Genomic DNA, 12,965 nt, shown 5'->3' with positions numbered 1-12,965 from the left:
CCCTCCCCTGGCACAGCTTCAGACCCAGCCCTCTTGTCTTGCTGATGGTTGCCTGGGAAAAGAGACCAACCCCCACCTGCTGGAGGGGCTGTCCAAGGAATCACTTCAGAGCTGGGACACAAACAAACCTTCCTGCTGGAGGGGCTGTCCAAGGAATCACTTCAGAGCTGGGACACAAACAAACCTTCCTGCTGGAGGGGCTATCCAAGGAATCACTTCAGGGCTAGGACACAAACAGACCTTCCTGCTGGAGGGGCTATCCAAGGAATCACTTCAGAGCTGGGACACAAACAAACTCTCCTGCTGGAGGGGCTGTCCAAGGAATCACTTCAGGGCTAGGACACAAACAAACCCTCCTGCTGGAGGGGCTGTCCAGGCAGGAGTTGTGTTCTGGAGGCAGGGCTCTCTTCGAGGTGCTCCCTTGGAACAGGCACTGGCAAATCTGTCAGACACTTGTCTGAGTGACACCCCTGTGAAATACCAGAGCTGTCTGGCACTGTGTGTGTGTGTTGGCAAAGCTTCCAAGGGATTAGAAAGCAGCAGTGATGAGAAAAGCTTTGCATTCAGATGCCCAAATCCTTTTTGCCAGCAAGGGGAGGGGGGAAAAAAAGGGGATGCATGTTGGGAGTGTTAGAAAGGGCCATCTATTCTGTGGTGCTGACATTCACCTCCAACTTCTCTCCCCAGTGCCTGGGCTATGTTCCTAGACAGACCTCAGCAGCGGATGCAGCTAATCCTTTTGCCTCCAGCACTCTTTATTCCAGTCCCAGAAAACGAGGAGCAGCGTGCTGAATTTGCCAAAACTGTGCCAGAAAATGTCCAGCCATTTGTGATCTATGAAGAAACCACTGATGTGTGGATAAATGTAAGAGGCTCGGGGCTGGGAGGAGAACACAGGCTGCCCCTTCCTGCCCTTCAGTTAACCATTCTCATGTTGCCTGGGTGTCCAGTTTAGTCCTGGCTCCAGCAGCTTTGCTACTCAGTAGTCCCAGATTTGGTGTTAATTCAGGGCTTTAATAAAGCCATGAGAAGGAATTCCTTGCACTCAGCACTGGAAGAGACAAGGATCCTGCCATCTCCTTGCAGTTGATACTGTTCATTTAATTCTTTCCAACATTCTGGTGAACACAGGCACTTTTGCACATTTTTGCACATTTACATTTACATTTTTTGAGATGTAAGAGTGCTGTGCTTTTTGGGGTGTTTTATGACAAGATTAAACGGCTTCTTGAAGCATCAACCACCCTAATCCCTGGAATTTGTTGTAGTTATTTAGGTAGGTGATAGACATGGGGGGCAGGGAGTAAACTTCAGCCTCTAAGCATTTTGGTCCTGAGTGATGAAGGGGCCTGAATTTCACACCAGGGCATTCCCAAGGTGTTGGAATAGCAACTTGTGTGGCTGAAATATCAGAGGCAAGGCTGGTGCTGGTTTTGGTGGCAGCCATGGGAAGCCCAGAGCACATGATCTCTACAGGGGCCCAGAGTTTGTGGTAGCAGGAAAGCTTGGAATGGCTTTTCCCTGCTTTTATCCCCCCCTCCTTTCCCTGGAAATCCCAGCAGTTCAGCGTGGCCTCCCCTGGCTTTGTCCCTGCTGTCTCCCCACAAATCACTCACAGGTTCTTCACCTTGTGTGGCAGGTCCACGACATCTTCTACCCCTTCATCCAGCCAGAGGGGGAGGAGGAAGAGCTCTGCTTCATCCGAGCCAACGAGTGCAAGACAGGTTTCTGTCACCTGTACAGGGTGACAGCCATCCTGAAGCCAGGCAGCCACGACTGGGTGCAGCCTTATGTCCACAGTGAGGGTAAGGAGCAGCAGGAGCTCCCTCCCTGACTGCCCTGTGTTGTCTTTTGGGGAGGGAGGGCAGTGATTTCTTCTCCTGTTCTTCCTTCCAGACGATTTCAAGTGTCCCATCAAGGAGGAGGTTGCCCTGACTGGTGGGGAGTGGGAGGTGCTGGCAAGGCATGGATCCAAGGTAGGGGATGTTTTTATTCCCTTGCAGTGTTTCAGCTCTGTGTTGTCTGCCCCCAGGCCTGGCCTGAGTCCTCTGGTCCACCTGGGACCTGCTAGAACTGCTTAGGCTTCATTTTGTTCCTCTCTTTATTGCTGCCTCTGCTTTCCCCAGAAGTGCTGTAGGCCAGTGCACATGGATCTGATTGCCTTTTTAATCAGACTTTGGATTGCTCCTTGGGAAAGTCCCAGGAGTGGGTCAGGCCATAAAAAAGGACACGAGTCTGAGGTTTAAGAGCAACAAAGAACCATTTTGTGGAGGAGCCTGGGATTGCTGCCTTTTGCTGAGGCATTTTAACTCCAGCGAGTGCCTGCAATGTGGAAATGTGTCCTGGCACTCGGAGTGAACTCTTGGTCTCCAGCTGCTCCCTCAGCAGAGCCTTTAGGAAGAAGGCAGCTGGGGAATATAAAGCAATTTAGAATATGGAGAAACTGTATCTGTTGTCGGTTGCAGAACAGCCAGAAATGAATTTTTATTAATCTTGTAGAAACCTAGTTTCATTTTTTGCTTCAGGAATTAACTCCGGGTCTGATCTTTAACGCTCCCAGGTGATTTGTGTCAAAATAAAGACCTTGTCTGTTCATTCCCAATTAATCTGGATTTTCACTTCTCGCTTTTTAAAAGACCAACAGCTCCAAGTGTTTGGTTTCTGCTGCTTTTCCTCAATCTGCAATTAACCTGCTGTCCCTCCCCATGTGGATTCTCACTGTACATGCTGTTGATTTTGGCCACAGCTCTTCCCTGCATGTGTTAGGGCTAAAATTGTGTTAGCAGCAATTATTTTGATGCATTTGTTGCTCCACAGGGCTCTGCCTGGTTTTCCTGGCCAATTGAGCTGGATATGTTTTTCCCTTTGCTGTTCACAGGGGTCTTCAAACTGTGGGTTAGCCAGAAATAGCATTTGGAAACTGTAAGGTGGAAAATAGTTCAGTCACTGTTGCTGGATCAATGCAGTATTTAAAAGCTGTTGTCTCTGTTCCTGGGTGGTTTTTAGAATTAGCTTTCTCTGGACAGTAAAAACCTGTTTTAAATGTGTCTTAAAGTTTGGTGCTGATGGCTCTTGGACTGGTCCTTCCACAAATGAGAATTCATGATGGCTGGGAAAAATATACCTGCACCCTTATAATCCTCTGGGAGGAGGTTGGAGCCAGGTGGGGGGTCTCTTCTCCCAGGTGACAAGTGACAGGACAAGAGGAAACGGCCTCACGTTGTACCAAGGGAGGGTTTAGATTGGAAATCAGGGAAAATGGCTCCACTGGAAGGGTTGTCAGGCACTGGAACTGGAGTCACCACCCCAGGAAGTGTTGAAAAAAATCCGTGGATGTGACATTTGGGGACGTGCTTTGGTGGTGCTGAGTTAATGGTTGGACCCGTTGATCCTGGAGGGATTTTCCAACCTGAGTGATTCCATGAGTCTGTAAGATGCCATATTTAAGCACAGCATCTTCCTCGTGTCACCAGCGGGGGACAAAGCCCAGCTTTTTGTGCTCATTAATAAGCAAATGCTTTGAGTCTTAAAAAAAAAATAAAATAAAAGCTGCAGGGCTGTGTTTTGTCCCTGCACTGGATTGTGGGAGTTCTCCAAGTGCTGTGTGTGTGTTCTCTGACCCCTCACACCCCCTGAGCAACCCAAAACCCTGCCATGGTGTGTGCCCTGAGCTGACTCTGCCCCCGGGCAGACCCTCTGGGCAGGCAGAGGAGCAGAGCTTGTCACCCACGTGTCCCTGAGCCCTCTCTGTCCCTCACAGATCTGGGTCAACGAGGCCACAAAGCTGGTGTACTTCCAAGGCACGAAGGACACCCCGTTGGAGCACCACCTCTACGTGGTCAGCTACGAGTCCCCTGGGGAAATCATGAGACTCACCACTCCAGGCTTCTCCCACAGCTGTTCCATGAGCCAGGTTGGTTGTTCCTTGGATTCTCACCTCCTGACTGCCAGGGACCCAACTGGAGATGAACCAGTAACGAGTCCTGGGGGCTGCTGGAGACGTGGGAGCTCCTGTCTGAGGAGATGAGCTGCGGGAGGGGCAAGACCTCGTTGCCCTAACTCTTGTCTCTCCCGTGCCAGAACTTTGACATGTTCATCAGCCACTACAGCAGTGTGAGCACTCCACCCTGTGTGCACATCTACAAGCTCAGCGGCCCCGACGACGACCCGCTCCACAAGCAGCCCAAATTCTGGGCCAGCATGATGGAGGCAGCCAGTAAGTCCTGGAGAACGTGCCAGAGACTCTTTCTCCAGCAGGGATGGGGAGGGAATTGGCCTGAGTGGCTTCACTCTGAAGGGAAGAGGAGTTGTGTCATGTGGGGGAGATGTCTCATGGACAGCTCGCCCAGGAAATGCTCTGTGGGCTGTTGAGGTGTTGCTGTTCCACACTTGGAGCAAAAACAGTGCTCAGGGATGCAGGGTTTGCACACCCTCAGAGCTGTGGGTTTGCCATGGAATCACAGACTGGTTTGGGTTGGGAGGGACCTCAAAGTTCATCCATGGGCAGGGACACCTCCCATTAGACCAGTTGCTCCAAGCCCTGTCCAACCAACTTCCAGGTTGGTTTTTTATCCATGGTTTGCCTGAAGAGGGAAGGGACAAGTGTCTGGGATGCAGTGGCTGCTCCATTCTGCACTGTGGGCTTTGAAGGTTTAGATACAGCTCAAAGCAGCACCTGAACCCCTCCTGCAAATGTTTTTTTTTTCCATCCATGTTCTTAACTCCCACACCTTGCTGTTGTGGCACAGAGTTCCTTGTTGGAGAATTCCCAGCAGCTTTTCCTGTGGGATCCCTTGTTTACCTCCCTGGGCAGGCAGGTGGGGGCTCTGTGTTTCCCAGAGAGGGGCTTTGGTGTGGTTTGGTATTGAAAGAGCCCTGACCAGGGTCAGGTTTGAACAGAAGGAGCTTGTTCAGGTGGGATGGGAGGCAGAACCTGCCATCACCTCACTGCCAGTGTGTGACCTTCCTGCTGCAGGTTGTCCCCCCGATTACGTCCCTCCAGAGATCTTTCACTTCCGCACTCAGTCGGATGTTGAGCTCTATGGAATGGTCTACAAACCTCACGATGTCCAGCCTGGGAAGAAGCATCCCACGGTGCTCTTTGTGTATGGAGGCCCCCAGGTAATGATCCAGGGGGGCTGCTGTGCCAGGGGTGGGGTTGCTGCCCAAGGCAGGGCTCTGTGGCTCGGTCGTGCATCAAGACTTGCACTGTGGTTTATGAGCACTGTCGTAGAATCATGGAAGGGTTTGGGTTGGAAAGGATCTTAAAGATCATCCATTACAACCCCCTGCCATGGGCAGGGATGCCTTCCACTAGACCAGATTGCTCCAAACCCCATCCAACCTGGCCTTGAACCATTCCAGGGATGGGCAATCTGTGCCAGGGCCTCTCCACTCCCACAGACAAAGAACTGCCTCCTAGTACTTAATCTAAACCCACTCTCTTTTAGTTTAGCCCTGTGTTCTGACCTCTGCTTCAAATCTCAGATGATTTTTTCCAGCATTTATTTTGATTTCCATGGCTCTGATAGCTCAGTTACCATCTCAGGATCCTACAGAGCGGGGCAGACACAGGAAGGTACTGGGAGGCAACTGCTCAGCTCTGAAACTCTTTCTTGCCTCCTTGTGCAGGTGCAGCTGGTGAATAACTCCTTCAAAGGCATCAAGTACCTGAGGCTGAACACGCTGGCATCCCTGGGCTATGCTGTGGTGGTGATTGATGGCAGGGGATCGTGCCAGCGAGGGCTCAAATTTGAAGGGGCCCTAAAAAACCAGATGGTAACGTCCTGCTTGTGCCGATGAATCTCTGACCATTTGTCCTTCCTAAGGGTGTTGGCTGCCTGTGTGAGGTTTTTAGATTTAGGAATTCCACTAACATGGGCCTCCTTTCGTTGCCTTTTAGGGTCAGGTGGAGATAGAGGACCAGGTGGAAGGTTTACATTATGTAGCAGAAAAATACGGGTTCATCGACTTGAGCCGGGTCGCCATCCACGGCTGGTCCTACGGGGGGTTTCTGTCCCTCATGGGGCTCATCTGTAAACCCAATGTCTTCAAGGTGAGTCTGGACACGGGATTGTCACCGTGGGACTCTTGGCTCTCACAGCTTTTGTCACTCCTGGCAGCTGGAGTTGGATTTTGGGCTTGTTTCAAGTGGACAGGTGGAAATGTCCCTCAGTCCTGCTGGCTACAGCCTTGGATCCTGATAAAGCTCACACCTGGCTGGGGCTGGAGGAGGATGGCTCTGGGATGGGCTTGGCCTGGCATCCAGTGAGATAACTGATGTGCTATTCCCAATCCCCTTCCCCAGCCCATCATCCCACAAGTCCTCCTTGAAAAGGAGCAGCCTGTAGTGCTGGTGTGCAGGAATTTGCCCCGTTGTGACCATGAGAGGGAACAGCAGGAGGAGGAACCTGGTCTTTACATGACTGAGCGATAGGGCAGTCCAGAGCCTGCTTTTTCCTGCCTCTTCAGGGAAACAGGGAACACTTGAACTCTTGAGCAGGTGATAACTGAGGCTGTCTCCTGTCTCCCTGTGTGCCAGATTGCCATAGCAGGTGCTCCTGTCACAGTGTGGATGGCCTACGACACCGGCTACACCGAGCGGTACATGGACATCCCGGAGAACAACCAGCAGGGCTACGAGGCTGGCTCTGTGGCATTACACGTGGAAAAGCTTCCCAACGAGTGAGTGCCCGCTCAAAACCTGCCCCTGGGTCCTGCTGGGTGCCACCACTGGCACCTCTGCTCAATCCCAAAGGAGTGGGTGGGTTCTGATCCCATTTAAGTCCCGGTGCCGGTCGCTGCCGTCGGCAGCAGCTGGGCCATGGCACTGCCAGCCCCCTCTGCCAGGGAGAGGCTGAAGCCCCTGGCCATGGCCTGGTACTGCTCTTGCTCAGTTTTGGCTTGCCCAGCTGGCAGCTCTTTGCTCAGACCCTCTGCAGAGCTTTCAGGGGGTTTCCCAAACTTGTCCTCATCCTGTTCCTCCTCCTGTTTCTCACCCCATCTCCAGGCCAAACCGTTTGCTGATCCTCCATGGCTTTTTGGATGAAAATGTGCACTTTTTTCACACCAACTTCCTGGTATCGCAGCTAATCCGGGCTGGAAAACCTTACCAGCTGCAGGTAGGAGGGACAGGAGTGGAGTGGGAAGGTCCCATAAACCTGGAAGAGTTCTCTGCTGTGTGTGTTCCTGGGGCAGGAGGGGGTGGGGGCAGGAGGAGGTGGGGGCAGGTGCTCCCACATCCTCTTGTGATGTTGGTGGCAATCAGCACCTCGTTGGAGGCCGGGAGGTGGCACTGTGGCTGTTCCATCACTGCCAGATGTGGCACGTGCAGGCAGGGCTGCTGCCCTGGGCCTGGAACTTTCCTTCTCCATGAGCTGTTGCTGTCCCACTTGGCTGGTGGCAGCAGAGGTGGCTGCAGTGAGGGAAGGGTTGGTGCTCCAGACTTTCCCTTTCTTTTTCCTGATGGAGACTGAGTTGAGGGAACAGGGCTGAGGTGAGGGAGAGTTGGTGCTCCAGACCTTCCCTGTCACATCTTTGTCCTGATGGAGATTGAGTTGAGGGAACAGAGCTGAGGTGAGGGAGAGTTGGTGCTCCAGACTTTCCCTGGCACATCTCCTATTGGAGACTGAGCTGAGGGAACAGGGCACCAATGAGGGAGGGGTTGGTGCTCCAGACTTTCCCTGGCACCTCTTTGTCCTGATGAAGACTGGGTGGAGGGAGCAGGGCTGATGTGAGGGAGTTTTGTCCCTGCTGAGTGACCGAGTGCCCTGTGTCTGCCCCTGCACAGATCTACCCCAACGAGAGACACAGTATTCGGTGCCCTGAGTCAGGAGAGCACTACGAAATCACGCTGCTGCACTTTCTACAAGAATACCTCTGAGAGCACGAGCCTCTGCAAACTGGACACTGACAGCTCACCCCCAGTCCTGTGCCCTCCTGCCCCCGACAGCCGTCGAACCCAGAGCACAAGTGGCCGAGTGCCCACGGCGGGCTGGGTGTCCCCCCGCGCCAGGGGAAGGCTGGAGGGCACCTTCCCTTTCTGGACAGTGCCACCTTCTCTCACTTTCCAAGCTGGAGGTCTGCCCCTGCTCGGCTGCTCGTCCTCTTCCTCTCCTCCAGCCTGGCTGTTCAATGCTTTTTTTGCTGCTACTCCCTCTCTCCTGGGAATCAATGGACAGTGGTCTGTCTCCCGAGGCTGAGGTTTGTGCCCATCTCTCTCTCTCTCTCTCTCTCCCTGCCAATCCTTCTCCCCCTTTTCCACTGCCCCTGTGCAGTTCCCACACTCTTACCTGCAAGAACTCAGTGCCTGTGTTGGAAACGGAAGAAGAGCCGAATCAGAAGCTGCCTTAAGCCAGGAGTGGGAGGGAAGAGAGAACTACCTACTGCTAACCCCGGGGATCGAGCTGTGACCTGGCCCTGCTGCCACCCCGGAGCCCTGGGATGTGAAGAGAGCTCTACAGAAGCATGCAACACTAGTCTTCTTTTTATTTTTAATTTTTTTTTTAGATATATCTATCTATTTTCCAGTTTCATTTTGCAGAGCAGATGGAGGAAGTGGCTGGGGCCGGCGACAGCGTCCTCTGATCCTTCCTCTCATGGCCGCTCGCGCGCGGAGTTGTGCCAACAACAGGTAGCACTGGCAGCTGGCTACAACCAGAGCCTCTCTCCAGAGCTCACAGCAGCATCTGGGTTTTTTGCAACACAAGATGGATGATATTTATGCAAATCCTCCCTCCCTCCGTTCTCTGTGCCGCCTCCTGCTCCCACCTCCTCCCTCCGCCCCCCTCCTCCCCGAGCTTTCAGACGTGCACTGAAATTGGCTGTGCTTCAGTTCTCTGCGGGTCAGTGACTGGTCCCCCTTGCCCACCTACTCAGAAAAAAAAGAAAAAACGCTCTCTCCTGGTTTTTTAATTTACCTGGGCAACAGGAACTGCAGTTCTGGGGAGGGGGGATTGAGCAATCACACCTCAGGGGAGCACATCCCCCCCTTCAAGCCAAGGGGTTCTGCCAGGGGGCAAAACGCAAACGAGAAACAAAACCCACCCAAATGAACCACGTTGACTTTGCCCTGGAGTATTTTAAGTGCGTATTATGAAAAGAAAATATTTTTATGGATTCTTATTCTTTTATAATTATGAGTGTTAAGATGTAGCGACTCATTAAAATATTGGAAAGAGACGTGGTGGTGCTTTGGGGGGGGGGTGGGAGGGGATGGCAGCTGCTCCCACAGCCAGAGTGGCTCTGGTGAAAGCCAAGTGCTCTGTTCCTTTCTGTGCTGAGCAGTGGAGAGAATATTAAATCCCCTGATGTTCCTCAGGGGAAGCACAATCCCAGCAACTGAGGGCTGGGAATCCTGGGCTGGGTTCCTGGCTGGGGGTGGGCACCTCACCCCACACCCCACATCCCTCCCGTGGGATTTAGGGGCTCTGATCCCACGCTGGATCCCACAGGAGCTGCTTTTTGCAGAGCTGGGCCTGCCTCTGCTCGCCCTCAAAGCTTCCCAAACCTGGCCTTGCCTCCTCCATGGGAGCCAGGCATTAATTAGCCCTCTGTTAATGCCCCGAGGATGCTGCCTGAGGCTTGTTTTAAATGCAAAGCTTCTTACAGCTGGAGCATTTTGTCTCCTGAAGACAACTGGGAGCACATCTCCCCCTCCCTGACCCCTTCTTGTCCCCGTGCCCAAATAATTGTCCCGATTATTGCAGTTTGTTGCTTGGCTTCTACAACCCAACCCCGGATGCGGGTTTTGAGGTCGGAGGGGCGGAAGGAGGGACGTGATGGAGGGAAAGTTGCAGCTCTCTTGAAGGGTCTTTAAGAGCAACCTGCAGCCAGCAAAGCTGCTCCCCCCCTCCCTGCCACCCTCACAGCCGGGTGGGTGCCTGAGGATGGTAAGAAGCTTTATTTTTGCAGGGGTTGTTGCTTTCCAGTCTTAATTTAAACTGCTTTTTTCCTGTCCCCGAAAAGCCAAGTGTTTCTTAAAATGTCTTTAAAACGCTCTTGTCTAGAAGAGTTTGCAGATCTGTCGGCTCCTCTGATCCCCCCCAGCTCGCTGCAGGATTGTTTGGAGCCCTAAAGAGGGGTTGCTTGTCTTCTTTTGGGGGGGGGCTGAAGAATCCCGAGAGGAATTAAGTGGGAAATCTGCCTCCCGCAATCCTGAGCTATTCCATATGGAACAGGCTCTGTCGGGGGATTGAAATACAAATGATGTGGGAGGTCCCCGCCCCGACATCCCCGAGGGAAAGGTAGTGGGAATAGGGAGCAGCTGGGTGTGCTGGGTGGAGGATTTGCAGCTGGAGGATGAAGTTGAGATAATTTCCTGAGCAGTAACGACGGGGAGGAAGCGGCGGGTGCTGGGGAAACTGGGCAAAAACGACTCTTCCTCGAGAATTTGGGACTTGAGAGCGGCTCAGGAGGCATTTCTCCCGCAAAAACCCGCCCTGAGGGGCTTTATTTTTAGGTGGAGGACGTGGAGGGAGAACAGATGTTCTCGAGGGCTTATTTTTAAAACAAAACTCGCTCCCCTCGAGCTACAGAATTAGCTCAGAAAAGTCAGTCCTTGCCCTGAAAGATGCTCTCACGGAAAACTCCCCGGCATCTCCATTCCCAGAGCGGGCGGGATAAAGGTGCGACGGCGGCTCTCGCTCTCGGAGAGCCACATCAGTGGAAACTTTGGGGGGGCTGGGGGTGTCTCAGGCATTTGATCTCTGGCCTGGGCCGTGCAGGCAGCACCCCCAAAATACCTGGAGTGGCTCAGAAATCCCAGGGTCCCCCAGAGGAGGTGTGGGGTATCCAGGGAAGGCACAGGGGGCTGTGGTGGAAGGGGCTGGGCCGGGCCGTGTGTGTCTGTGCTGGGCGAAAGAAAGGGTGTAAATTGATCTTGGAAAATCCTCACGGAGGGATTGTGGTGGAGCACGTCCACACAGGCACCCCAGGACAGATGGGAGGCTTCAGGCCTGGGTGTGGAGCAGCAGCTTCTCAGCCTCTGGAGAGAAACCTCCTCTCTCTGGTTCCATCTCCAGCCGCTCTCTTGGAGGCTGGTGCGGATTTCTGGGGCATTTCCAGTGAAAACAGCTCCATCCAGTTGGGTCATCGCAGCTCCTGCTCTGCTGGGCTCTGCCTCGGGTCCCAAAGCCTCTCTGGGTTGGAGCTGGGATCGTGGAATCACAGAATGGTTGGGGTTGGAAGGGACCTTGGAGATCCTCTTGTTCCCCCCTTGTGTTGGGTTGTCCCCCGTGAACACCCAGATCCTGCTCCAGAGGGGTCCAGACATGACCCCTCGTCCTTTTGCTTGGGGGCCCATCCTGCTGGTGCTGAGTTCCTGGGGAGGGTCACTCACCCTGCTCCTTGGTGGTGCTGGGAGAGATGGTGTGGGAAGGGCAAAAAAGAGGGACAATCCAGTGGTGGAGAAAACCAGCAGGATTTTGCACATAAGGAACGGGGAGAGGCCGTGGGGTGCTCGGGGGGACAACCAGCCCCGTCCCTGCCACCCTCGCTGCCCTTCTGCTGGGATTTGCCTCCTCCCACCATCCAGGCTCTGCTCTCTCCCAAAGCTGCTCCTTCCTCTCCCAGAAAGGACAGTTAAATGCCACCCAAAGGGCGGCTGAGACCTCCTAAAGCCCCTGTCAAACAGCAGCGAGGCCGCTCAGGAGCTGATCCAGCTGATGGAACCAACGTGTCGCTCTTCCCTCCGGCTCGGCCGCTCTGTTTGCCTTTCCCTGCCTCCCCCCTCTCCTCTAATCCAGGCTGGAACTGCTCCTAGGGCTCAGCCTGGGGCCCTCCTGACCCCGCTCTCGCCATCCCCCCAGCTGGGAGCCCTGGCTGTGACTCTGGGGGTGCTGCTGGCCCTGCTGGGCTGCGCCGCCGCCCCGGATCCCGCCCTGGAGGAGGCCTGGGAAGAGTGGAAGAGTCTCCACGCCAAGGAGTATCCAGGGGTAGGTCCTGCTGCCCTCAAACCTCCCAGCACGTGCTGAGGTCGGTTCTGGAGGATCTCACCCAGACCCACATCCCGTGTCCCTACGCTCCCAGGGGACATTCCCGATCCTTCTGATCCTTGTGGCAGGAGGACGAGACCTTCCGCAGGGAGATCTGGGAGAAGAACCTGCGCCACATCCAGCAGCACAACTGGGAGGAGGCGCAGGGGAAGCACAGCTACCGCCTGGCCATGAACCACTTCGGGGACCTGGTACCTGCTGACACCTTCCCTGGGGACCCTTTGGAGCACCCAGGGCTGGACTGGGGGATCAGAGACCTCTTGGGCCACCCAGGGCTTGATCTGGGGATTGGGGACCCCTCAGTGCACTCCAGGCTGGATCAGGGGATCAGCAATCCCGGGGCACCCAGGGCTTGATCGGGGGATTAGAGACCTCTTGGAGCACCCAGGGTTGGATCTGGGGATTAGGGATCCCTCAGTGCACCCAGGGCTGGATCTGGGGACTGGGGACCCATTGGAGCACCCAGGGCTGGATGTTGGGATCAGAGACCCCCTGGTGTATCCAGGCCTTGATCCAGGGACTGGGTACCCCCAGCCCCTTCCATGAGGAGCTGCAGGTGCCTCTGGGGCCGAGCTGCTTCCCGGGGGTCGGTGGCTGATGGGGCCCTGTGGTGCTGCCAGGGGGGCACCCTTGGCATCCCATGAGTTTTCCTTTGGTGACCTGCAGACAAACGAGGAGTTTAAGCGGCTCCTGAATGGCTTCATCCCAGCGCAGCAGGAGGAGCCAGGGCGGGTCTTCCGAGCCTCAGAGACCCTGAAGACCCCAGTGAGAGTGGACTGGCGGGCCAAGGGCTACGTGACACCCGTGAAGAACCAGGTGGGCACAGAGTGAGGGGTCTGGCCAAGGCTGTGGGAGTCTGGGCAGCAGAATCGAGCAGCAGCATCCTCCCAATCCCCCCAAATCCTCAGGACAACCCTAAGGAGCAGCTCCCGTAGTTTTGGCCACGGTGACTTTGTAGCTGAGACCAGCACT

At 54.5% G+C, this 12,965-nt stretch overlaps 2 protein-coding genes across 3 annotated transcripts in view; both read left to right on the top strand.

Moving 5' to 3' along the window:
- Positions 1-9,180, top strand: part of DPP9 (dipeptidyl peptidase 9) — a 20,384-nt gene extending 11,204 nt beyond the window's left edge. The window contains exons 10-21 of one of the 2 annotated variants that reach the window (XR_003916242.1): positions 688-865; positions 1,640-1,805; positions 1,897-1,976; positions 3,761-3,913; positions 4,081-4,216; positions 4,976-5,121; positions 5,632-5,778; positions 5,903-6,055; positions 6,542-6,684; positions 7,010-7,121; positions 7,790-8,202; positions 8,543-9,180. Coding sequence is in view for 1 of the 2 variants with exons in the window: in XM_029963932.1 (XP_029819792.1) it covers positions 688-865; positions 1,640-1,805; positions 1,897-1,976; positions 3,761-3,913; positions 4,081-4,216; positions 4,976-5,121; positions 5,632-5,778; positions 5,903-6,055; positions 6,542-6,684; positions 7,010-7,121; positions 7,790-7,882 (1,507 nt within the window). In the remaining variant the exon portion in view is untranslated. Of the gene's footprint in view, positions 1-687; positions 866-1,639; positions 1,806-1,896; positions 1,977-3,760; positions 3,914-4,080; positions 4,217-4,975; positions 5,122-5,631; positions 5,779-5,902; positions 6,056-6,541; positions 6,685-7,009; positions 7,122-7,789 lie in introns of both variants that reach the window. The other variant, XM_029963932.1, reaches the window with a different exon arrangement.
- A 1,648-nt stretch (positions 9,181-10,828) lies between these two features.
- The window catches only part of LOC108644247 (cathepsin L1-like), a 3,493-nt gene continuing 1,356 nt past the window's right edge, over positions 10,829-12,965 (top strand). The window contains exons 1-3 of the mRNA XM_029963875.1: positions 10,829-11,933; positions 12,062-12,184; positions 12,660-12,809. Coding sequence (XP_029819735.1) covers positions 11,664-11,933; positions 12,062-12,184; positions 12,660-12,809 — 543 coding nt within the window. The 5' untranslated portion in view covers positions 10,829-11,663. The remainder of the gene's footprint in view (positions 11,934-12,061; positions 12,185-12,659; positions 12,810-12,965) is intronic.

The sequence above is a fragment of the Manacus vitellinus genome, unplaced genomic scaffold (assembly GCF_001715985.3).
Source record: "Manacus vitellinus isolate BGI_N305 unplaced genomic scaffold, ASM171598v3 scaffold_64_pilon, whole genome shotgun sequence".
NCBI lineage: Eukaryota > Metazoa > Chordata > Aves > Passeriformes > Pipridae > Manacus > Manacus vitellinus.
Note: the sequence above shows the minus strand (reverse complement) of the source record. Positions and strands in the feature narration are given on the sequence as shown.